Consider the following 26019-nt stretch of genomic DNA (forward strand, 5'->3'; position numbering starts at 1 on the left):
TTCTTGTTGGGCTACTCAAGAACTGAAGTTTAGGAGGCACCAAAAGTTGAACAGAGTGTTATTGTTCATTTTGTTATGTCTTATGTTAATATCTTTCTGTTCACAGAACAAGTGAAAACTCTGGTTTTAAAAGGTAAAGCTCCGATTGATCCAGAATGTTCCAGCAAAATTGGAAAGGTATGTTTTGCCTGAAATCTGTATTTGTAGTAATACGGATTATTTAATGTTTTTCTGGATGCCTTTATAATCAAGAATAGAAAGCAATGCAACTATGTTTGTGGACTAGGTATATCTGTTTACCTAAATGCCAATCTCCCCACTTATCAGTTCAGTATAATAATAGATTTGGGCCTGAACTTTAATGACCTATGAAAAAAAAAATCAATATCCGCTATACAGATGGCCTAGTATGGGTTTGAAAACCTGGTCCCAAATTCTCTAGAGCCTTGGTTCTCAACTGGTGGGTCGTGACCCAGAAGTGGGTCGCGACTCCATGTTCAGGGGGTCGTCCCATGCCTTCCTTCTAGGTGAGAGACTCCTCAGCCTCCCTCTAGCGCAGCACCATAAGTTCTTGTGCCGAGCAGCCATTCAAAATATGCTGCCCGGCCCTGCATGTCCAGCTTGAGGTGGGGTGGGCTGGAAATATGGCCATAAGGAAGCTCCGTCCCTACATCATTGCCTACCGCTCTCACATGTGCCCTATAGAGGTGACTGGACTGACGTCACATTCTGGCTCTCGGCACCTCTATAGGGCATGCAAGCGAGCTGTACAAGCAATGCACATATGGATGGAGCTCCATCGCAGCACAGCAGCCCACACTGAAACCCAGGCTGAGGATCCATTCCAGTTCTCATAAGGGTAGGGAGACCGGGTGGATCTTAAAAAAAGAAAAAAAAATTACATATTTTTTTGGAGTGTGAATGTGGTTGTGTGTCTGTCAGTGTTTTTGAGGGTCAGTTGAACTAGTACAGTGCGTTAATCACACTGTCCCATGTGATTAATGCACTGTACCACGCAATCGCACCTATTGCATGTTCTAGTGTGGAAGGTGCCTTACTTACATTGCCATTAATTTGATTGACACCCCAAACGAACCTCCCACTCACAGTCCGATCACCTGCACCACTTGGGTCACGACTTAATGACCAAGGACAAATGTGGGTCCGGAGGTTACACAGGTTGAGAACCACTGTCTTAGAGATATATGCTGTTTTAGCCAGCCTGCAGACGATGCTAAGTGGTTTTTTTTCTTTTGCATTTAAGGAATTCATTAGTAAAGTTTTGTTGATAAGGCTGCTGCTTTAATACGATAGTATTTGGTTGTTCTGCCATGGTGCGTTAAATTGCCTGTTGTGCTTCTAGTTCTAATCGGATGGCTATAAAAACAAGCTTGTGATAAGTATGTGATATGTTTCGTGCTATGATTTCTAGGGATGCACCGATATATCGACCGCCGAAACATATCGGCCGAAAATGGCACTTTTGGCATAATGCCGAAAGAGCCATGTTTCGGCCGATACATCGGCGCATGCCTGGTTTCTTTTCTCCCCGCTGGCCGCTGTTCCAGCGGGGAGAAAAGAAAGTGACAGCTGGCCGAGTAGTGCAGGACGAGAGCGCTGTGAGCGGCCAGCGTCTCTCCTCTCACACCGCTCAGCCGCCTATCACAGTCCGGCAGAGCGGTGTGTGGGCGGAGACAGCGCTGTCACAGGAGGCTGGGCTTTCCTCCCTACACCGCTCAATCAGCCTCCTGTGACAGCTGTCAGAGAAAAGCAAGGTACACACACTCAGTGATCAGTGATCGCTGAGTGTGTGTACATAATTGAGGATATGGCATGTTAACTATATGCTCAATTATGAATGAATGGGAGTGATCTACATCACCTCCTGTTCATTCATAATTGTATTTATAGTAAACAAACAATGTACTCATGTTATCAATGAACAGGAACACTCATAGAGGATTCCTGTTCATTGATAACAGGGGACACAAAAAAAGAGATTGAGGACTTTGTGTTCTCAATCTCTTTTTCTATTTTAAAAGGAAAATATCAGGGGTCTGTTTAGACCCCTAATATTTCCCCGGAGCCCCTAAAAGTAAAGTTAAAAAAATAAAAATATTTAATAAGTATAAAAAATGTAAAACGTTTATAAAAAATAAAATATTTAAAAAAAATAAACATTTTTGGTATCCGTTTCGGTTTTCGGCCTGACATTTTTTTTAGTTTCGGTTTTAAAATTTCCATTTCGGTGCACCTCCTAATGATTTTTTTTGTGCTTGAGTAGCCATGGCTGATACATTTTATTAACTCCTGTATTTTCCTTCTTCTAGGCTCATGTGTTCTGTGAAGAAGATGATGTATATGATGTTATGTTAAACCAGGTGAGAACTGAGTTTTTGCATTACATGTGACAACTTTATTTGTCTTCTAATTTTACAGTAATGGAGTCACTGGAAATTAAAAGCAAGTTCAGCAGTTACCAATCAAGGTTAAATAGCCCTAAATATGTACTGAAATGGCAGCAGATCACATTTTAGATTGCCAGTTCCTTGCTCTAGAATTATCAAGTTGTCAGTGGTCAGTTAATGATGTCTTAATATGTCCCCCCCTAGACTAGTATATAATTTTACTTTTTTATTATTATTTACTAAGCATGTATAGTAAATTATATTCCTTTCTAAGGTTATTTCCATGATGCATTTATCATTTCATTTGACACTGTCCGTATACAGACTTCCATTCTGTATTCTGTGTGGAGCTCCCCCTACTCCTGTAATGTGGAAGCTTAGCTAAGTAAGCTTTTGTTTCACAGTCAAGCATGTCTTACAGGGTTATTCCCAAAAGGGTGAAGAGTTTGGAGAAGGCAGGAGACTTGAACAATCTAGGACTACACAGCTTATTTGGAACAATTCTCCAATTCATCTCACTTTCCAGTTCAGCTATATTGTCCTAGATTGGTCACTTCTCCTGCCCTCTCCAAACTCTTCACCCTTTTGTGAATAACCCTGATAGTCTTTGAATTTTTTTTTTCTCTGTCATTGCAAAAGGATGGGTAGTTACCAGCCTGCTTACATTCAGAGCCCTTCTCAACTCCTGGCTGGTGCTGGATAAATGACTGAGGGTTTGTGGCCAACATTCTGGGTTAGGTGTCGCTGTTCTGTAGCATAAAGGAGGGGCACCAGGGATAAAGAAAAAAAGTGGGACTTGTATTCATTCGTCTTGGTAGTACTGGCTTGTGGTGTTTACTTTTTAGTTGTAAGGAAATGATGATGCAATACAACATTTCAGTCCTGGATAAGTTACAACGTTTGAGTTCCAAATCGATGTGTAATTAAGTTCACTTTAAACTCTATGGGGTTTATCCTTTGTACAGTAATGTACATTTGCAATGACCATGTTCTGTATCTTCTAATTAGTGTTCATCTCTAAGAGAGGAATATCATGTCTTCTCTGAGTGTAGACATACTGTATGTTTGCTCTGAACAGAGAAGGGAGTGTGGAGTATTTGATTCTTCATTAGTTGTGTGTGTGTAAATCTGAGCTTTTACAGTTAAGCTGTTAAGGAACTTGATAAGTATGTGAAAAGGTCCCTGGAACTCGAATCACTGCAAAGGGAATTAAGAACTGAAAAGTTACTTAATGAAGAACTCCGGGCACCATAAAATGTAATCTGCACCGCAAGGGTTAAGTGCTCATTTTTGTCTAGGGTCTAAAATGACCAACTTCTACTGACCTGAACCCCAGTCCCTCTCCGCTCTGGCATTCCAAGGATAATGCAGTGTATTGGAAGTGAGGACGTTGAGAGACATTCCATCACTCGAGCAGAGAGGGAGAAAGGCTAGAGGGACCAGTCTAGCGGGCAGGAGGTACCGAAGTTCACGTGCGTATATCTTTGTTATTGTAGACCCTAGACGAAAACGAGCCTTTAACCCTTACAGAGTGGGGGTAGCCTCACTGCAAGAGTTAAGTTTTATTCTGCCTGAATTTTCTTCTTTAATCTCCAAGAGCCATTTTTAATTTTCAGCTATGGGTGCATTCATTTCTTATTAACTTTATTACCTATGGTACATAAGTTGTACATTTTCTTCTTGGAGTGAGACCCTGTTTACACCGATCTGTTCCGGTGCATTTCGGTAACATGCACTTTACTGCACTTTACTGCAACGCACCATGCACACATTAGCACATTGCATCATCCATTTATTCTTAATGGCACCCAGTGCACCTCTGACGCAGATGCATTGCAGTGCACCACAATGCGGGGTCACACTCTACTGTGTATTGTGATGCTCTGCGCCAAACAAAATGTTGCATGTCCATATGAATGTACTGGTGCATTGGCAGCCCACTCATTTGAATAGCCTGCCTTAGCACAAAGCAGGAGAGCGGCACAGTGTGAATGGGCCCTTTATTGAATTGGCTCTACCCTTTTTAAAGACAAAAAATAAGGGGGAAAAAAGGTTTTTTTTCCTAGACTGACCAGTGAAATTGTAACTTGTGGTACTGTAGATAAAAAGTGCTAATTTTATTATGCAATTTGTCCCGTTCATTACAACGCTAAAACGGTTTCTGATATAAAGTATTTGGTTATCATTATTGAGTTAATTATAAATATAAATAAAGGATAACTTTACTTTAAAAAAAGTATTTTTTGCTTTGGTTGGTTGTTCCTGGTACTTCCAGGTAAGGAGGGAGTATGTGACTCTCTCCTCTACTTTCCACATGACAGTGCTGGTTCTTGGTGACCGGCTTCAGTGGCTAAACAGAGCAGTAGGGGAAGAAAGGAAAGGCAAGTGTGTGCAGCTGGTGGGGCAGGCATTAAAGGGAACCTGCTGCCTTTACCTGCATATGGCGCAGTTGTGCCTTATCTATCATGAACACCTTTGTTAGAGCAGTTAAGAATACCATAATACAAACTAAAATCCTAGATAGCCACATGATTTTTTTTTAAATGTTACTGATAACATAGTTTTTAGTTTTTTCTATTTTATTTGAGAAACATTTTTCATACCAAATCTCCTTTTTCTCTATCCGTTGAGGGACACAGCTTGAAGATAAGTTAGGAACTTAGGGTTATATTGCTGACAACAGCAGAAAAGAACACTACGCATGTAGAAAACTGAAGGCAAACCCCTTGAGGCTATAACCCTTCCCACCTCACACCTTTTCAGTTCTGCTCAGTATCCTCAGGAAAATGGATTGCTCTTCCCTTCTGCTATATTTTTTGACAGATTTGGACATTTTTTTGTTCTACTATCAACATCTACTGGTAAATTCGTACTGGATATTGGAAATCCTGGAAGTCTCTTCAGTTACCCAACAAGCGCAGGTTTTCCCAGTTTAAGTATACTGGTGTTTTCTCTGCCACAGCCCTGCAGTGACAACCCATCTGTGCTACAGTTACCACAGGACTTTGCTTTCAGGTCAAGCCAGTTTATCTGAAGTTATTGGGACCAGAGTTGTAGCAGTTTTCTCCTGTGCCCATCTCTGAAGACTCGCTTGCTGTGAGTGGCTGGCAAGCTATTTGCTCTGTTAAGTAAATCTTTCCTCTTATTTGAACTGAGGTTTCAGACTGTAACTTTCTGGGCTCTTTGTAAGAGGAATTAAGATCTCCTCTTATTTTGAACCCTTCTGTATACCTTGACATATGTTTTTATGCAACCTGGGTTTATGTTTGTTAATGGGAAACCCTCCACTTCACGTTCAGGCTGTATAATGAAGTGGTTTTTCTCTCAGGTGGTTGGGCACTGTTTTTGCCCAAACTGCCATTTTAAATTTCTCACCTCCTTCTCCTTTCTGGAGCGACCAAGCATTGTGAAGCTTGCAATACCCTGCTTCTGCCAGCAGATCACACTGTAGTTTAGACTAGACACCCTGCTTATTGTGTTGTCTTCTTCTCAGACCTGGCTGCTGACAATAAGGGAGCAGAGCCAACTTCGTTCTTCCTAGTAATACCTCGGGCAGGTTCTCCTCTTAGTTGATTGTGATCACAACCATACACCTCTCTATACCTTGTCTTCAAGCCTTGCTATGTTTGGTCTGCAAGTATCGTGGAAGAGTCTCTTTTTTTTCTGGCATGGCAGCCTCTGCTATTTTAGCCTTTTTTGGCACTAAACATAAAGAGTGGCTGGCCTCTGTGGTTGCAGGTAAACCACCTAAACAGGACCACTTTTGTACTCTATGCAAGGCTAAAATAGGCATAGGATTGTGCTTGCTTCTGTGCCACCTACAGACCCCAGTCGGATCCTCTGAACCCACTGTTTAATCTCTGGGTGCTCATTCCTTTTCCTTTCTCATGGATGAGGTGTTTTCTTCTGTTATGCAAGGAATGACTTAGTACTACTCTTTTTAGATGTTGAGTGCCTCTCTTCCCTAGAGGAGGAGATCCCATCAGCCGAATTTCAGTTGGCTGTTGTCTTGCCTAAACAGAAGGAAACGGATTCCTTTCTAATCAAGGCTATATGTTCCACTTTAAAATGAGAGGATTCCACTGTTCCCCCTATCTGGACTCGGTTCTCATAGACTCAAACGTTCCAAAGTAACAACATTTTTGACATTCCCTTAGAAGACACTCCTTCTTTTAAGTACCCTACTGGCAAGAAATTGTAAGCAATGTTTCGATTAATTTACTCCCTGGTATGGTCTGCCCTTCAGCCCATGCTTGTCTCTTTACTTTTTCCCAAACTTTGTCTGATTGGTTTAAATCCCTAAAGTAGGGATCTATATACTGATTGCATTGACAAGATGACTGTTGCATTGAACCTTATGCCATTGTCTGTGCAGACAAAGCTGCACAGTCAGGTTTTGCAACTTCAGTCCTGACATTGGTCTTCCCTACGGAGCTGCATACAAGTGGTGGGACCGTCGATATCCACCTTCAAAGCTTTTGTTAGCATTTTGTCTTCAGCCCTCTGTGTCTCAGATCCCTAAGACTGCAATCTGGTCTTCTTTACATACATTTTCTAAATCTTATAAGCTCAATGTGTCTGCCTTGGCAGATGCTAGTTTTAATTGAAAGGTTCTGCATATGGCTGTTTATTGCCCTTGCTTTCCCTTTTGCTTTCCCTTTCGCTTAGGTTTTCTCTTGCTGGTCTTTCACCTGTGTTTGTTTTTTGTGTGCCAGCCCCTCTGTTTGGATTGCTTTTCGATGTCCCTAGGTTGGTTAATTATAAGCAAGCTGTGTCCCTCTAGACAATAGAAAGAAATTCGATTTTTGTTCTCCCATTCTCTCAGATTTATTACAATCATTTCTATAGCGACAGCAATTTACACAGTGCTTTACATGTGCTCACATCAGTCCCTGCCCTCAAGGAGCCTACATACTAAGGTGTCTATCTCACATACATGCATACACGTGCACACACATCCCAGACAACCTACCAGAAAGAAGACAACCTACCAACCTGCCTTCCGAGTGTTGGAGAAACCCACTCAAACATAGGGAGAACATCCAAACACATGCAGATAGTGTCCTGGAGTTTGAACCAAGGACTCAAGTGCTCCAAGGCAGAAATGCTGAGTTGTTGTTGCAAGGCAGAAGTGCTTAGTTTTTAGCACTTCTGCTGCAAGGCAGATGTGCTGCCCTAGATGCATTTGTTCTCTTTGGACTGCTTGCTACAACTGAGAAGATGTAAGGTGGGAGGAGTTATAGCCTCAAGAGGGTTGGTCTTAAGTTGTTTTTTTATGTGCCTAGTGTCTATTTCTACTGCAAGTAGCAGTATATCCTAGGCTTTAAAATGACAAAGCTGTGTCCCTCAATGGACTCCCGAGGATAGGATTTTACAGTGAGTACAAAAAACCTATTGTCATACATGTCTTCATTTGTCAAGAATAGTTGTGTGCTTATATCTTGCTCATTTATACAACAAAAATGGGGAGGTGTTGCTCTGCATCAGAGATGGCAATAGGGAAATCATCTGCAATGTGCTGAGTACTTAAAGAGGAAATAATTTCAGATGTCTATTTTATGGCTAGGTCTACAGTGTTGGTGCCAGTGTTGGAGGAGGCACATCAAAACCTCAGTGAAACCACACTCTGTTTTTAGATGACACCATGCTGGAGTCGCATAAAAAGGCTCAGGGAAACTTACATAGGGAGATCTGCTAGTTTAAAATGCATGACGCGTTGCACAGTGAACAGTCAGTGTTAATTTGGTTGTGTGATCACCAACAGGAAGGGATAACCAAACACTATGGACATCACCGTCTTGGTGAAGAATACCAATACCAACTACAAGAGCATTTCCATCAGCCTTCCCTGCAGTACCATTCCTGGCAGTCCATGCCTGGTTATAATGCTCAACATGATCCTCAGGTTCAAGTTTCAGATCTTCCACCATCTGAGTCATTTGAAAATGAAACTGTTGACTTAAGAGAATCCCCTGATTATCCACATGAAGTGCCTGCTCGCAGTTTTTTGGAAATTGATAATACAGAAGTGCAAACGTCTTACTCCCAAAGGAAATCTACAGTCTGGGATTTCTTTCACCTAAAAGACCCCAGTATTGGCATAAGAAATGCCACAAGTGCCTTTTGTAACTTGTGCACTAGAGAGGTAAAACGTGGGTCTACTCCAGGAAGGCTGGGAACCACGGCCATGCGAAACCACCTGGCCAAGCATCACCAAAGGGAGTGGTCAGCAACAGGCACTACAGGCATAATAACTTCACCTTCTGCACCAGCTACCTCTTGTCACCACTATCCGGTGGCCTCTACTTCCCAAACGCTTCCTCAAGAACCAAGATTACCACTTTTGCACTCTGTGCTTGACGTCTGCTACTGCTTTTTTGCTACTGTCTGTACTCTGTGTGGGGCAGTAATATCACGTGGGGAGACAGTCAGTGCCAACCGTGAATATCTGATGCTGCAGCACATGCAGTCTTCCCATTGCAGCATTCTGAGGGTGTCGCTCAGTGAAATGCAGGGAGCAGGTGGTACAGATGATAACCGCAATTCTTTATGACATGTTCAAGTTACATTATGATCCTTGCATAGAATATACCCTAGTATTACCTATTTATTTTATTTTTTATTGCATGTATATAATATAAATAAGTCGGTAAATAATCTGTTAAAAGCACTTTATAGAAAAACATTTTTATAAATACATGTTATCAAAAAGATATGCCAGGCTGTATTAAAGGCATTTTTCATAAAGTCTTTCAAACATCAAAAATATAAAGTTTTATTACACAGTGCAGGGATTATTTCCCAGACAGTATTTAGGGTTAGTTCACACCATAAGCAGTGCGTTCAGGTCCGATTCTGGCCGTAACGCACTGCCTCGCATTGTGGCCTGCTCACTTTTTTGCCAGGCTGGAGGGGGCGTTGAAGCATCGCGCTGGGACGCACTGCTTATGGTGTGAGCTAACCCCGCGGTCTGGTGCGATCAATATAGTGCTTGCAGCATTTTGATCGGACTGCACTGCAGGCACAATGTGCCTTGCGATCCCGTGCGGGCGATTGCATTGCGGCCGGAGGGTGTGGCTACAGTGCCATTCACTTCAATGGCCCGCCACGCCCCCTCCTGCCTGGCAAAAAAGTGAGCTGGCCGCAATCGGAGGCAGTGCGTTCCAGCCAGAATTGGACCGGAACACACTGCCTATGGTGTAAACTAACCCTAACACTTGGGAGCATTAACCGTGCTTGTTATTGATTTATATAGCTTGTTCAACAGGTTGGAAAGTCCCTGCTACTAATATGTTATTGTTCCCTTCATAGAACAGGGAGCATTTTTTTCACTGTACGTGCAGAGCTACCAAACATTTTTGCAGTATGGGAAAAGTTACAGTGGGCCTGTAATCTTATTAGAGATGGGCAGATTTCTATTGCTTATGGATGTAGCAAGTGTAAACACTGGACATCTCATTTTGAAACCAAAACCAGTGCAGCGCTATCACCAACAACAATTATATAAAGTCATTAAACAAAATGATAAGGTTGCTCAATCAATTGTAACAACAAATAAATTGTCTTCTAACATTCTCAAACTAATTCATTATATGTGATATAATGAATAACAGTCAGTGTTAAGTGTCAACCCCAAGAATCTACACAACGTAAATTGGTTTGATGCTTAAAAGTGAAACATAATTTCTTTGCAGTGTGATCAGTATCCAAAACCTCCACCTTCCACCTCTCTCCTGATGGTTAGAGCTAGTGTTTAAACTAAAGTCTAACTGAGCTTATTTCCATTCTGCAGGGTATCACTGGAGTGCTGTCTCTCTGGTAATTGGATCCGTTGTATAAAATAATGCTCTCAGAAAAGAACATATAACAATAGCATAGTGCTTTCTAACTCATAAAAAAACTATGTGAAAATAAAAATGGCCAAAGCTTGTTCTCATAAGGAAGTAATGGATGGATGACTCTATTCTTTACTTCCTTTACTGTCCCCTGCTACAATAAAAGAGGAAGGGGAGGGCTTGGCAATGTGATCGCTGTGATAACCAAATTACAGAACCGGTCTGATCGGCTCTGTGCCTCAGGCCACTGATCTCCACTCTTGAATGACAGCAGGAGTAGTGGCTTCTGCAGTCGTGCACACAGGTAGCCAAGGGAGGGCGTACAGGGACGTCCTCCCAGAACAATGGGGCTGTGGACGGCTGTATATCTACAGTGGCCGGTTCCAGGTGGTTAAAGAAGGATCAAAGTTAGATGGGTCTATCCAATCCACTATAAGCTATTCCTTTTAATTAAATAGTCCCCACCTCACATATTCCATTTATAAATCACACATGGCCCTGTCTAGTTTGGTTTTTAGACTGCATGGCATTCAGAGTTTTTTTTTTCAGATGTAGGGATCTTTCACAAAACCATGTGATTTTAGTGTTTTCCTGCAAAAACCGATTTTGCCAGCAGGATGTACTGTAGACCAAATGTATAGTTGAAACCACTGATCAATAGCAGTAACCTGCTGAAGTGGTCCTCCCAACTTTTTTGTCTTAAGTTATTTCAATTTCTGTTTTATCTAGTGTATTTATTTATTTATTTTTTACCATAACTGGTCAGGCATTGGATGTAGATTTCAATGTATAAAGTATTTGTTGCTTGAGAGTAGAGCTGCAGCTAACGATTATTTTCAAAATCGATTAGTTAGCCGATTTATTAAGTTCGATTAATCGGATAAAAAAATAAAATACATTTTAAAAAGGGCTCCAGGGATGGACTACTAGTTTGTATTGAGATTGCAGTCCATCACAGGAGCAAGCTTGGAGCGGTGGACGTAAAAAAATAAAGTGTGGTGTGCAATATAGTGAAATGGAAAGTGTAAAATTATACAGCAATGAATGCAGAAAAAGGAGCGTGGATGCGCTCAGGGCGAGTCTGGCAGAGGTGAGGTGGGGAGGAAGTGTGGCGCGCAGCGTGTGTGGAGCCGTGAACAGGGCCAACTAATCGGAAGCCGATTAATCGATGATTGAAAAAGTTGACAACTTTTTCAATAATCGATTATATCGATTTAGTTGTTGCAGCCCTACTTGAGAGACCGCATTATGATCAGAAGGAACTGACACTTGAATTTAGCATGAAGCATCTTTATATCCTTATACTCAGTGTTTAGGTTTGCTACCTTGGCTAATTAGCATTGGGGCCGATGTATGGAAAGCGTGGTATAAGAAACATGCCTTGTAGGTTGCTGTTGCCAATTAGCTTCCAACTGTTATTTCTGCAGTCTACCTCATTGGGCCCCATTCACACTGAGCGATTTATCGCAGCGCTATCGCTCATATTTCCACGCAATATCGCTCTATGTAGCTTCTCCAATCCATTTCAATGGAGCTGTTCACATCTCGTCGCTCAATATCGCTTGTAGCTCGTCGCTCCTACATTACCCTTTTTTAGAGCGATTTCGAGCGCTATTGCTCCTGATTGCATACAGCCCAATAGGAAAAAGTCGCGCAATATCGCTCAAAATCGCGCGATTTTCATGTCGCTCAGTGTGAATGGGGCCTAACTTGAAACAAGGGTCTGATTAGTTATGTGCAAAAAGAATGTCTGCTATTGGCTTACTTTTCATACATCGGCCTATTTTTAGATAAAGTCAGAGGAATTTATTTCAAACTTTGTTAAAAAAACAATTCATAATAGGTGTCGTGTGTGTCCACCTGTGTCATGTAAGACTAAATATAGGTAGATTCATTCGTTGGTACCTAGTCTAATGCACGTTCTGCCTGGTAACAAAGTTTTGCCCCTCCTACTAGTTTGTAAGCTCTCACGAGCAGGTCCCTCCTAACCCTATTGTATTGAAATTGTATTGTAACTGTATTGTCTCTCTCCATTTTGTAAAGCGCTGCACAAACTGTTGGCACTCTATAAAACCTGTATAATAACATGTACATTTGTGTTCACTAATGTACATTAGTTTTTACTTTGGTCTTAAAAAGCATAGTAAAACAAGTAATAAATGCACACATAATATAAAAAGAAAAACTTTGCAATTCTAGATTTGGTTGGCATTGGAGCCTACAAACCATTGAATCCGAAGTCAGTGGATTGCAAGTGCAATGATCTGGCTCCTGCAGATTCTCCCTCCAGTCCCTGTCTGCACCGAGGTACGTGCCTTCAGTTGCAGCAGTGGGAGGAAGTGTCAATGGGACTAAAAGTGCGGTGACTTTACCACACTTGAGAACTACAAGACTCTCTGCTGCAATCCTTTGACAGGATCTGTGAATGGATGACGCTGCTGTGTGGACAGAACCACACTGATTTTTAAATATATACAGAATCCAGCGTGGAGAAGAACCCCATGATTCTGGTAAGAGGGGGGCCGTTTTGGGGGTGTGGGGCTGCGGATGTTGCCATGCTTCATGTTACACCCTGGATATGGGTGTAACATGAAACATGGTAAGAAAGATGGAATTAGTCTTTAAAAAGTCATCAGCCTGTTTTAAAAAAAGGACAGTTGCCCAAAATCTTAGCAACCACGTATGTTAAATTGGAGACATAAATGTAGTTTCCAAAGCACTAGTATCATATGTAAGAACAGTGGCTGCATAAGACAGTTTACATGCACACTAGATTTTTTTTTTCAAAGCCCAGCTCCAACCAAAACTGTTTTTAGTTTTAGATCAAATGGGAAAAGGTTAGATCCTCAATCAGGTTTTGCTTTCTGTGACCAGTTAAAGCGACTCTGACTGAAATCAAAACCCAAAATACACCCCTGCCACCCCGTGACTTCACTGCCTTCATCCAATCGGAGAATGCTTAGTCATTGATTTTAAAAAAATGCCAGGCGTTTACTCAATGGTCGGTGTGCCAAACAAGCAACCCTTTGTGTTTTCACTGTGAGTCTAATGTGAACTCCTCATAGATTTCAGATCATTTCAGTATAAAATGCATTGATTTTAGGACCTTTTTAAATGAATGCATAGTTAAATATTTTGTTCTTTAAATGTTATTAAAGTAATTCATTTGCAATAAGCAAGTTTCCTTATTCATTATTCATTGCCTCTGATTGCAAGTATTCTGTGGCTTCATGTGTTTTTAAATTGTCAGATTTAAGTTTTTGGTCCATACGTAAAATGTATGCATGAGGTATATCTATGGATACCATTTATAATCTTTAAATTACTGCTTTTTTCTTAACACAACAAGCAACATGAAATGCAACAGTTGCTTTGTATTACACAGAGTAGTAATGCCAAGATACCTTGATGCAGGTTGCTGCTTTCCTTGTGACGACTGTCATTGGCCACCTATTTTCAAATAGCTTTGGATATGCAGAGCAAAGCCACAATATAAATATTACATTGCTTTCTTCTTTTCCATTATTCTCTACTAGACAACTTTTATTTTATGATGGCTTCTTCTTATTTTTGAATTATTGCCTTTTAGTAAAAAAACAAAAAAAAAACGTGTAGAATGGTCTATGGTCTAAGTGTTTTATTCTCCATAATTCTCTTAAGGGTAAGGTGAGGACATATACTAGCCTCCTCCCGTGACCCAAAGCTCGGTATACCGCTACCTACAGCTCGCGCTATACTGAGACCGCCGCAGCTGGGACGGATCCTGACAATGCTGTCGAGATCCACCCAACTGCGTGAGTGACAGCAGGCTCTTTCTAGGTAGAGACAGAGCCAGCTGTGCCCGCCCCCTCCCCGTCCGTTCCTCCAGTCAGCGCTGGAGGATCGGAGCGGGGGGGAATACCTGCAGGGAGCCGTGACTGCTGCAGGGAGATGATCGAGGAGTGAGCGAGCGATGGTATGTGTTCGCTCACTTCCCAATCTATTGAGACGACCTGTGACAGTTTCATTGTCACACGTCGGCTCGAACTATGAGGATGAGTGATTTTCACTCACCTCATAGTTCTCCTTTTAAACCACTTTTTGTCCGCAGCAATTTTTTCATTTTTGTACACACATGTTAAAATTTGAATGTTTGACTAGAAAACTGCTTAAAACCACCCCAAATATATATTTTCTAAAGGCAGAGGCCCTGTAGAATATAATAAAATGCTACAGGCTGAAATGTCCTCTTCTGGGTTCTGTGTTCAGAGGGGGGGGATAAGCCACTGGAAGTGTGCTGATCCCCCTTCCAATGTAGCAGCAGACACCTGCCATGCCGCACAAGGGACAGTGGAGGCCAGGATAGCCGGGGGGTGGGGTAGACGGCACCTTTTTTTTAAAATCTGCGTACATGTGATCGGGTGACGCGATCACTTGTATGTGAAAGCTGGGTGCCAGCTGAAAAAAAAAAAAAAAACAATGCCAAGATCACGGCTGCTTCTGCTTTTGTGGAATTTTTTTTTTTTTGCTGAATAGTAGTGCTCTAATCGATGATTGAAAGCGTTGACAACTTTTTTCAATAATCAATTTAGTCGATTAGTTGTTGCAGCCCTACACATTAGAACAATTAGTACATGCAACCTTTTTGGTCTGTTTTTGGTGGAATCCTTAAAAATGCATCTATAAACACGGTTCACACTATAGCATTGCATTAAAGGCACAGTAGCTGTGCATTCAGTGGACAGTATTGCACAGCGCACTGCACTTGCACCACATGCAAGGTGGCCTGGTACTGTACTAGCTTGTGCTGCTTACCAAAAAAGGTTGCATTGCAAGTGATTAAATGGCTCGAAGATAACTTAGGTGGACATGATAGAATCATACTACAACTTGAATGAAAACTGAAAAAAAACTAATGCATGCACTTTTTTTTTTACCCACCGCCATGCAGGGCACGCTGTTATGGTACTATGTGTTGCAACAAACCTCCAGGAGGTGCGTTGGGGTGCCATTCAGAATGAATAGCAATGCACCATTGCAGCTAGTATGCAGTGCAGTGTGCTGTGCAATAGTGTGCACTAAACACATGGATTCCATGCCTTTTGTGCAATGCTGTAGTGTGAACAGGCCCCTAATCTACATTGAAAGTGCAAACCTTGTGTGAAATAACCAAGCACCTCTGAAATAACATGTAAAAATAGGTAACTTTTGTGAAATTCATTGTGAAAGTCAATTAACAAATCTTCTGTTTCTGTAGACTAACCTGCAGTTTAATAACAATAAGTACTACCTGATCCAGCTGCTTGAAGATGACGGCGCTAAACGTTTCTCTGTCTGGATGCGCTGGGGACGAGGTGAGTCTTCACGAGATTTAATATGCATTTAAGTAAAGTTACTTTTAACCAAATGCCCACTAATGTGTATTCTTTGCCAGTGGGAAAGGTGGGTCAAAATTCTCTGGTTTCATATGGAGGAGACCTTCAAAAAGCAAAGGACGTATTTCAGAAGAAGTAAGTTTTTTTTCTTTTTTTTTTTTTTATCCTATTCTTTTCTGTAACCGGTTTGTTTTATGCATTATTTGTGCACATTAGCCCTTTGGATTGTCCAAAGATGTATTTTTTGAATTTGTATACTTTCCTTTAGTCACAGAGTGCCCCCTGAGTCTGTGCATGCAGCTGAAAACTCACTGTAGTTCTAGTGTGCAGCTTTCCACCCCCCCAACCCCCCCTTCACAGTTGCGACTACCTACATCAGAGTGCTTTAAGACTATCCCATGTCCTCTGCATCTGCACACTTTGGGAAACCCATTTGCCTTTTATCGATGGCTGCACACCTCTGCTCTCCAATGTCATAGGAAAGTTAAAGTGACATTAAACCCTTTTAAACCCTTTTTTAACATAAACCAATACTGTAATGTGTGCCTTACTGTAATCCATGGTTGTTTCCCTTCTCTTTGCTGCTCTTTCTTTTAAATCTGTATCTCTTCTCATGCTGGGCAGAACTTCTGTTTTGCAGCAGACTGCCTTGTCTCTGGAATGGCTACATGGTGTCTGTGTATAGGTTTGCAACCTGAGCCAGCACTACAGGAAGAGGCAGTCAGCTGCAAAGGGAAGTTCTCCCCCCAGCATGAGAAGAGAATCAGATTTAAAAGGAAGAGCAGCAAAGAGAAGGGAAACAACCATGGATTACAGTAAGGCACACATTACAGTATTGGTTTATGGTTTAAAGTGACATTAAACTGAGGGTTTAATGTCACTTTAAGGCCATTGTCAATTTTAGTGTCATAGTGTCTGAATCTTATTCCTCCCATTGCTATGCGGTCAGGGATTCCTACCAAAACTCAACCAACGTGAGCAACCGCTTCTCCACATACTTGTGTAGTGGTAGTCTATAACAGAAGCTTTCAGTCAGATGCCACCTTCATACTGAGGATTTGGTTGAATGAAGGTCCCCATGCTTCTTCTTCTGTACGCATTAAGTTGTGGTAGGTCTGGGATAACTACAACATTACTGTAACTTTTTGTGCTAATTAATTTGCAGTTATTACACATTTTTAAATGATACATATTTTTATCAGGTTTTTCGATAAGACCAAGAATGTTTGGTCAGAGCGTGGAAATTTCGAAAAGGTTCCTGGTAAATATGACATGTTGCATTTGGATTATAACACAACCACGGAGGTACATGTGCATACATATTTTATGTTTCCTGTGTGACAAATCAAAATTCTGATCTGTTTACTAACGCCCGTTATGTTTGTGTTGCCCATAGGAAGAGAAAAATGTTGTGGAAGTTGACAAGCTATCTGACATTCCCAAACCTGAATGCAAACTGGACAACTTGGTTCAGGCCTTGATCCAACTTATCTGTAACATGCAGAACATGGAAGATACTGTGCTAGAGATGAAGTATGACACAAAGAAGGCACCTCTGGGTAAGACACTTGCTTTGACCAGGGTTATACTGTCTTTTGAATTAGTCATTTTAATTATATATTTAAAATTACCGTATATACTCGAGTATAAGCCGAGATTTTCAGCCCATTTTTTTGCTGAAAAGTGCCCCCCTCGGCTTATACTCGAGTCAGCGTCATTTCTTCTTACTTACCTCGCCAAGCGTCGCGTCACTGCTGCTCCGGTGGGTGGCGCTCCGAGCGGGGTCATCTGGCAGTCTCCGGATCCTAATTTAGGTGGCCGGAGACTGCCAGATGACCCTGCTCGGATTATACTAACATGAATGTATTAAATGATCTGTATGTAGCCCTGTACTATGGATCATTTAACCCATTCATGTTAGCAGAGGATCATTGTAAATGTATTGTTGCAGGCACTCTATATGTACATGTACTATATACTACATATAGAGTGCACTGAACAATAGATTTACAATTATCCTCTGCTAATATGAATGGGTTAAATGATCCGTAGTACATGATATGTAGCCCTGTACCCCCTTTTCCACTTACAGAGCTAGGTTATTTTTCTTTTAAATAAATATTCATGTAATTTTATTGGTATCTATCTACCAGTAGCTGCCTCATTTCCCACCCTAGGCTTATACTCGAGTCAATACTTTTTCCCAGTTTTTTGTGGTAAAATTAGGTACCTCGGCTTATATTCGGGACGGCTTATACTCGAGTATATACGGTAACTTTTCTGTCTTCTCCAGGAAAGCTCACTGTGGATCAGATCCATGCGGGGTACAGCTCCCTGCAACGTATTGAGAACTGTATTAAACAACAAAAGTTTGGCAAACATCTTCTTGAAGCCTGCAATGAATTTTACACCAGAATTCCACATGATTTCGGGTACATATCTATATCCATTTACTTCTGCAGATATCAAGAAATTGATCTTTGTTGCCTGACCACAATTTTCAATACATTTATTTGCGATAATTTCTGGTCTCTCCTTATTTAGACTAAAGACACCCCCATTAATCAGGACAGTAGAGGAGCTGGCTTTGAAAGTGCGACTACTAGAAGTAAGAGCTGCAACTTTCTTTATTACACCCTCTAAGTGCATGGTTTTGTTAATATGAGGTAGGAGTGTCTTTAAGAATTCAAGTTAAAAGGCACAATTTGGTTATAAACAAAGCCTTACAGCTGCCCCCATGCTCCTTATACCCCCGCGTACTCAGATCAGCGGTTGACTTGGCCCATGAAGTTCAGTGCTGGGCCCTTTTCTGTGCTACCAAGGCTGTGCAAGTGTGGCTTTTCTTTATAGGTCCTAATAGAAAAGCTCTCTACTGCCAAGCCTGCATTTCCATTAGAGAATAAGCTGTACATGCACACAACTGTATGGCCTCATCATTTGTAATTCCATTGCAAGTTGAAAGAGGTATGATTAGCTTACTAAATAAGTGTGGAGGTCCCTATAAAGGTGGTGTACTGTCAGAGCCTCTCCCCCCTCACTTTTGATTGGCTGCAATCATGATTTTCAATCTTGAACCCACAAACATGCTCAGAAACGCATGTTTGTTGAGGAGAAGAGACTCAAACTTGCAATCACTCATGTCCTTCAGTGAAAGAGGCTGGAGATGTTTATTCCTGAGTACTCCCTGGTTCTTGGTCATAGTGGTGTGTTTGGTATATTGAGGGACTCTCTGTGCTCAATCTCAGTCTGCAGCACATGGGGTTTAGATGTCTCAACAAGGCAGACCTGTCACCAGAGAGTGAGAGGGGTGATTTTTCACCCCCCAGGAGTAAAGATGATGCCTGATGGTCATTTGATTACGCCATGACCTACTAGAGACCCATAACATTATCTGATGCAGTCCCATGTATAATAGCTCTTTTATAAAAAATAAAACCTAAAAAATGGTGTGTTCCCAGTCCAAAGCAGGGCGTCAGCCAGAATGTGCAATGAGATCCAGATGCAACTAAATGACTTTCGAATTGTGGAAAACTTTCAGACAGTAAACCATTGATGTTTACAACGTTTTCTATTCATATGTTATTTACTGCATTGTAAACAATCATATTAAATCAAGTGTTTCAAAATAAATTCCCTGACCCCTACAGGCTTTGGGTGACATTCAAATTGCAGTGAAGCTGGCAAGTATGGATCTCGGCTCCCATGAGCACCCACTGGACAGGCATTATCGGCAGTTACAATGCTCACTGGAGCCTTTGGGTAAAACATCAGATGAATTCCAGGTACGTTTTTTTTCCCATGCTGATTTATAAAGTATTCCCCACTTGCACTACAGTGCCAAATATTGTACACTCTGTTGTAGCTGGGGAACTTACAGATAAACCATGTTTGTGGTTCAAATATGGAACAAAATGTGCCACGCTAAGCAAAACCTCACTCAAATCCTGGGCCGGTGCTAGACCATTTTGTGCCCTGGGCAAGACCAGCTACTTGCACCCCCCAGACCCCTCCCGCAGCGCAACCCCCTTGCGTAGCCCCATTTTCCTGCCGGCTAGCTTCCACATGTGGCTGTAAGCAGCCGGGAGCAATAGCCAGACTGCTGTTGGCTTTTTTAATCTGAAATTGCCAATAGCAGGCTGGCTATTGAAACCCAACCCACTGTGCAGAGGAGCAGACCTGAGGGAGAAAGTTGTCTCTCAGTTCCGCTCCTCTGCTCAGTGGGAGGGTGCAATAGCCAGCCTTCTTTTGGCTTTTGTAATTTGAAATAGACCGGGAGGGGGGGTGAGTGGTCAAGGCTGTGTACAATGTTATGACACAGTGATACAATAATGCAACATCACCATAATATTAAAGTGCACAGTCCAAACTATTTCCAGTGCTCAAAGGGACTGTAGTAAGATGTGCAATCAAAGAAAACAAAATCTTCAACTTTGCTGTGAAGTTTAAATGCTCACCTTCCACAAAGACCCCCACAGTGGGTCATACAGCACTGGTCCCGTTCAATGACAGGCAGGACACCATATATACAATGGCTGATGGAAACTTCTCTCCGGTGAGCCAATCTCAGCAATCTTCCCCTCTGTGCAGTGTCACATAGGAAGAAGTACAAAATACATAGTGCACACCAATCTTATAGGAATACAATCTTTATTATAATCCTACTTCCAAATCATCCAAAGTTAAAAGCAAACAAGTGAGTCAGGATCCGGACGCCGCTAGCGTTATGCACACTTCTGTCAATACCAATCCCCTCACTGCCACGTCAGGTAACTCCGCCTTACGTCATCAAAGGCAATGTTTATGATTGTTTACATGAATCAACTCAAAAAAATATGTGGCACATGGATATTTAATGTTTTAACATTAAACAGAACTATCAGCAAACATAAAATACCCACATTTCATCAAGTTATACATTTATTAAAGGATTAACTCTATTTTGAATTCTACCTCATACTGTCGTTATTAGCCTCCTGTAATCCCTTGTTCAGCAGTACTCAGACTAGGAGTCAGTCAGGCTGTACTGCATAATGCCATTCTAGCACAGAGAGCTCGCTGATGGTCGGAGGGAATCAGAACGGTATCCTCATCAGTGTGTGCTGCTCCATTACTATCCAATCAGCTCTAATAGCAGTAGAGAGGCGTTAGGTCAGGGACCTGGAGATGCTTTCTTGCAGTGGTACATAACTCACAAGTTTGATTTAACCCCTTCATGACTGAGCTTGTTTTTAGTTTCTGTTCGTAAATGACTGACACACTTTTGACATTTTTGCTGTGTGATTCTTCCACGTCAGTAATATACTTTCTTACAAAGTGCACCCACACATATTATATATTGTTTTTTAGAGGACAGATAGGGCTACATATTTATATCACATATGTGTGTCTAAAGCCTCACTTAAAATAAAAATATAAAAAAATTAAATATAAAAAAAAGAGGAAAAAAACATTAAAAAAAAAACTTTTTTCCCAGTTTTGATTTGTAGTATTTTTTTTACAAAACCAGCACAGCTAAAAAAATGCAATAAATACATTCATTTATTTGTCCCTTATTTTATTTATTTTTTTACAAAATTTTTTTTTTTTTACACTTTTCACTTTTTTTTAAACTTAAAAATGTTATTTTATTTATTTAATTATATCAAGCAGTCATTGTGAATTAATCTCACTGTTACTGCTTGATAAATTAATACATTTTTGGTTATTATCAGGCTGCTTCAAACTTCAGAACAGCCGATAATAAGTTAGTGACACTGATCCTGCAGCAGTTCAGGATTCAGCTGTCACTAAATGTTTTCTGATTGTTGCAACAACGATCAGCAAACAAACATTCTTCTGTCAGGAATAGATACATTATAGGAATAGACACATTATGTATCTATTCATGAAAGAAAAAAAAAAAGCCAGTAAAAGCTTGAGAGAGATAGCTCTCTCGATCTATACGAGCTGTCAGAATGCCGGCAAAAGCCGGCATGTGTGTCCCTCTGCTTTGACTCTCAGACACCCGATATTAAGGTATCGGGTGTCTGAAAAAGGTTAACCCTTTCATTAATGAATGCCTCTGTAGTAAGGGCATCCATTAATGAATGTTAAAAGCTGATTCTCAGCGTTAACAGCCCTCTAAAGCAGCAAATAACTCGCCACGTACAGTGTACGTGACAAGTCATTTGGTCCCTTTGTGGCTGGACGTACAGTGTACGTCTCCCGTCACGAAGGGGTTAAACAGAATGACAAAGCTGTTTTTAGGTAACAGTTTACACATATGTATTACATGTGTGTATTTAGCTGCTTGCCTATAGTTTTGCTTTAAAGATCCTTGCTGATTTCTTTGTGGATAAGATTACTAATCTCTAGTCCAAACTTGACACACGTTTTTGTTGCATCTTCCTGAACAGCTTATTGAGTGCTACTTGAAAACAACGCATGCCTCTACTCATAATGATTACACTATGACCTTAATGAATGTTTTCCGGCTAAAAAAAGAAGGTGAGGAGAGCAACTTCCGAGCAGAACTCCCCAACAGGTCTGTATTACAAGATATACAGCAAATTATCAGAACCCTGTCTGGTTTTTAAAGAATTCAAGGGTGTGAGTTAATGTCAATAGAAACATTGTATTTAGATTACATTGAGGGCTTGTTCACATCAGCAGCCTGCCTTATACCATGTGCTCTGTAAAGGAAACCGGTTGATGTTCTGATTACAATGCATTTCACTGTTCACCTTTTTGTTTTCTTTTTGTAACTTTATTGAAATGTCACAAAATTACATTTCATTAAACTTTACACAGCGCGTTGCGATATAGGGTGTTGCAACATGCTGCACTGTGTAAAAATGCAGCATGTCTCACTTTTTTCAATGCAGTGATGTGAACTGAACTAATAGGACATAAGGCAGATTGGCTTGTCTATACTGTGAGGCTGCAAGGCAACCTAACACAACACATATGGTGTAAATGGGCCCTGAGTGAGAAGGAAAAATATGCTTACTAATCTTTATCCCGGTAGTCACTGTCTAGCTTATTCAATACAGAATTTTCTTTCTTGTCCATTGAGGGACATAGAAAGTCTACACCTTTCTGCTATACTGCCGCCTAGAGGAGGATGAGACACTGGCAAACAAAAGAAACTATATGCCAGTCCAGGATAAACCTTCCTACTACCAGCATGCTTCAGTTTTTCCTAGTGTCCTAGGAGGATGGACATATTTTCTTTATCGCTGCCTGAGCTAGTCCCTACATGGCAGCCATCCGGATTGGCCTTTCCACTGGCTAGCTTTGAAGTTCCGTACCCGGGACTGGCTGGAATGGATGTTGTGGGTTTCGTTTGTGGCACTTTCCAGACTCCATACTAAAGGTTAGCTGCGGATCTCTATCCAGTTCCACAACATTGCTCCATCAAATGCCCTGTCTCTTAAGACTCACCTTGTGAGTAGGCCATATGGGCTGAGCACCAGGAGCTACCTTGTCATTTAGTCTGCTGAGTGTCTTAAAATTACCCTTTTTCTGTTGGTTTACCACAGAAGGGGGTTCAGTGTAGAGAAAGCATCACCCTGCTGGTGCTCAAACTTGCAAGAGCCATGCTGAACTCTGATCCTCAATACATTCATCTTGCCCACCTACAGTGACTTAGTCCCCTACCCCGCTGTGTAATCCTACAACTGCTACCAGCGTATGGGTTTGTAAGAACCTGATACCTTGCCTCATACCCTCATGTCCTCTGCTTCTAGAATCTGTCATCTTTGGAGTCTTCCATACCTGCGTCGGGCATAGCCACCTCCTCCACTCTATCCAAAGAGGGCTTCACTGCAGTCATGCAGAACCTTATGGGCCAAATATCACAGATGTTTGCTGACTTTGACTGACTGCACAGATTTACGATCCTGCTTCAATGTCGCTGACTTTAACAGCATTACTGTTAAAGACCAGGTTCTAAAAAAAAAAACAAGAACATCTCTGAATCGGTTATTCCCACAATGCTAAAAGGTATTCTGCATCTTGCAAGGTCTATCACCGTATGTGAAAGGCATACTTTCCTTGGTTGTAGGGGCAAGATTTTGCCCCAAGAAATCCTCAGTGGTATAAGTCTTTGCCTTCCTACTACTTTGGCCTTCAGCACTATTAAGAATCAGATCTCTGGTCTTGCTATCTTGTTCCAGAGACTTTTAGCTTCCCATTTCTTGATTAAGACTTAATCAAAACTCATCAGAGATATTCCTCTTTCCAGTCTTACTCATAAGTTGATATTTCTTGTAGCCAGCACCTCCTGAGGCAAGTGCGCTGGAGGATGTATTCAAGGGACAAGGGGGTGTTGGTGTTCAGGACTTTGTTCCTACCTAAGGTAGTTTTGACTTTTCATCTCAACCAGGAAATCGGTTTTCCGTCCCTCTGTTTGGCTCCTGTTCATCATAGGGAGATTTTCCGCCTGGGTGTTTTGCCTGGATGAAGTTCTAACTGTGAGTCAGTTAGACTATTATCCAAGCCTATGGTCTTAAAGAAAGGGGTTACCCTTTCCTGTCAAAGCACACTCTTGTCAAATCTGTGAGTGCCTCCTTTGGCTTTTTGGCATAAGGCTTCTGTTTCCCAGATTTTCAAGGCTGCCACCTAGTCTTTTGTTCACATGTTTTCCACACATAGATGTTCTGCCCTTTTCTGATGTTGATTTTGGGTGTAAGGTCCTTCAGGCAGTTCTTTGAGCTGAAAGCAGTCCCTAGTTCTGTCGTTTTCGAGTGGGCCTAGTAATATTTAGTTTGCTCTGTTGCCACCCCTTCATTTAGACTGCTTTTGGACATTTTGAAAGTGAAGATGTCCTGCAATGAACAAGGAAGAATATACGATTTTTGTACTGTGAGAACCTTTTCTTGAAGTCCATTGAGGGGTCCTGTCCCCCTGTGTTCATGATCATGCTTTCTGTACTGCTTTTGCTACGAAACTGAGGCATGCTGGTAGTAGGAAGGGCTATCTTTCTTGCTATCCTTCCTTGCTTGCCAGTGTACATCCGTTCTATAGGCAGCAGTATAAACTCAAGGTGCAGACTTCCTTTGTCCCTCAATAGACTCTAAGAAAAGGATTTTACAGCCAATACAAAAATCTGATTCTGTTTGTTTCATCTATTTTCCGTAGAATTCATAGGGCTATTCAAAGAATAGAAGTTTGTTTGTAACTTGTTAATGTAATATGCCTGCTATGTAGAGTTTTATGTATGTGTGGTAAAATAGAAAAAAAAGATTCATCATTATAATGTTTCTGTTTATAAAGAATGCTTCTCTGGCATGGATCTCGTCTGTCTAACTGGGTTGGCATCCTTAGCCAAGGTCTGCGTGTGGCTCCCCCAGAAGCCCCAGTAACAGGGTATATGGTAGGTAACAGATTATTGCTACATTAAAGAGCCATATCTTGACAAATACAACAGAAGTATATGCTGTAGTAGCTTACACATCATAACACTTGGATGAAACTAATGTCGGTTCCTTCTGGGGAGCTATAGAGGTCCTGTTGCCAGACTATTAATTTCAACAAAATAATCCCATAGATATGTATAGATCGTATTCCCATAAGATATGTTTTGTTTTTTTTAAATAAATTCTTTATTTAGGTTTTGAACAAGAAATACATTGAGAGATATGTATTTGATGCATGTTCTTCACCTCTTAAAGCCTCCCTTCTGTAGACATTCAAAAACCTTGAGACCTCTGCTGGGTGCTGCCATCTTGGATGTGATGTCAGTTGCCCCAGCAGACTCTGAACTGTTACTCAAGTGACACTCTATAGTATTCCCCTTTGCTGTTTTCTCGACAGCTACATTAAAGGTTGTATAGGGAGGTTAACGGAGGGGTGGAGGAGCTCAGACAGTATTTAGATACTCCCAGATGAAGAGAGGGCTATGACATGCAAGTAGGCAGGGGGCTGTGCTAGGTAATTGACGCTTCCTGCAGTAGTCCATTTTTTGGGAAAATTCAAAGGCACATTGCAAATTTAAAAAAAAAACTATTAATGGGGGGAAAAAAACAAACACTGCACGTAAAACCATTTTCTTTTTATTTTTGCCTGCAATTTGTTTAGGTTGTTGACAAGAGTATGTTTTAGTCTCCCCACGCTTCTGAAACAGTTTTGTATCTTTCTGCTGTAGTTATAAGTACATAAAAAAATAGATGAATGTTGTTGCAAGTAATATTTATTTCAACTTCTTTTTTTCCCTTAGTTTGGCAAAGGAATTTATTTTGCTGATGTCTCCTCAAAGAGTGCAAATGACTGCTTCACCTCTCGTGATAAGAATGTGGGAATTCTTCTACTTTGTGAGGTAATTTTAGTTGGGAATTTCGAACACTTGGTAATTCTGATTTTCAGAAATGAGAATTGATCATGGATTGTTAATGATCAATGAGGCGATTGAAAGGGATTGTTAATGATCAATGAGGGTAACAC

At 41.2% G+C, this 26019-nt stretch overlaps 1 protein-coding gene across 2 annotated transcripts in view; it reads left to right on the forward strand.

The window, feature by feature from the left end:
* PARP2 (poly(ADP-ribose) polymerase 2) overlaps window positions 1–26019 on the forward strand; it is a 43515-nt gene that overhangs the window by 14140 nt on the left and 3356 nt on the right. For both annotated transcript variants that reach the window (XM_018570029.1, XM_018570030.1), the window contains exons 6-17: window positions 107–177; window positions 2331–2381; window positions 15480–15576; window positions 15657–15732; window positions 16800–16902; window positions 16994–17156; window positions 17891–18029; window positions 18142–18205; window positions 19245–19379; window positions 21993–22120; window positions 24853–24952; window positions 25796–25894. In XM_018570029.1, coding sequence (XP_018425531.1) covers window positions 107–177; window positions 2331–2381; window positions 15480–15576; window positions 15657–15732; window positions 16800–16902; window positions 16994–17156; window positions 17891–18029; window positions 18142–18205; window positions 19245–19379; window positions 21993–22120; window positions 24853–24952; window positions 25796–25894 — 1226 coding nt within the window. The remainder of the gene's footprint in view (window positions 1–106; window positions 178–2330; window positions 2382–15479; window positions 15577–15656; window positions 15733–16799; window positions 16903–16993; window positions 17157–17890; window positions 18030–18141; window positions 18206–19244; window positions 19380–21992; window positions 22121–24852; window positions 24953–25795; window positions 25895–26019) is intronic.

This window comes from Nanorana parkeri, unplaced genomic scaffold, assembly GCF_000935625.1.
Source record: "Nanorana parkeri isolate BGI_ZX_2015 unplaced genomic scaffold, ASM93562v1 scaffold1444, whole genome shotgun sequence".
Lineage (NCBI taxonomy): Eukaryota > Metazoa > Chordata > Amphibia > Anura > Dicroglossidae > Nanorana > Nanorana parkeri.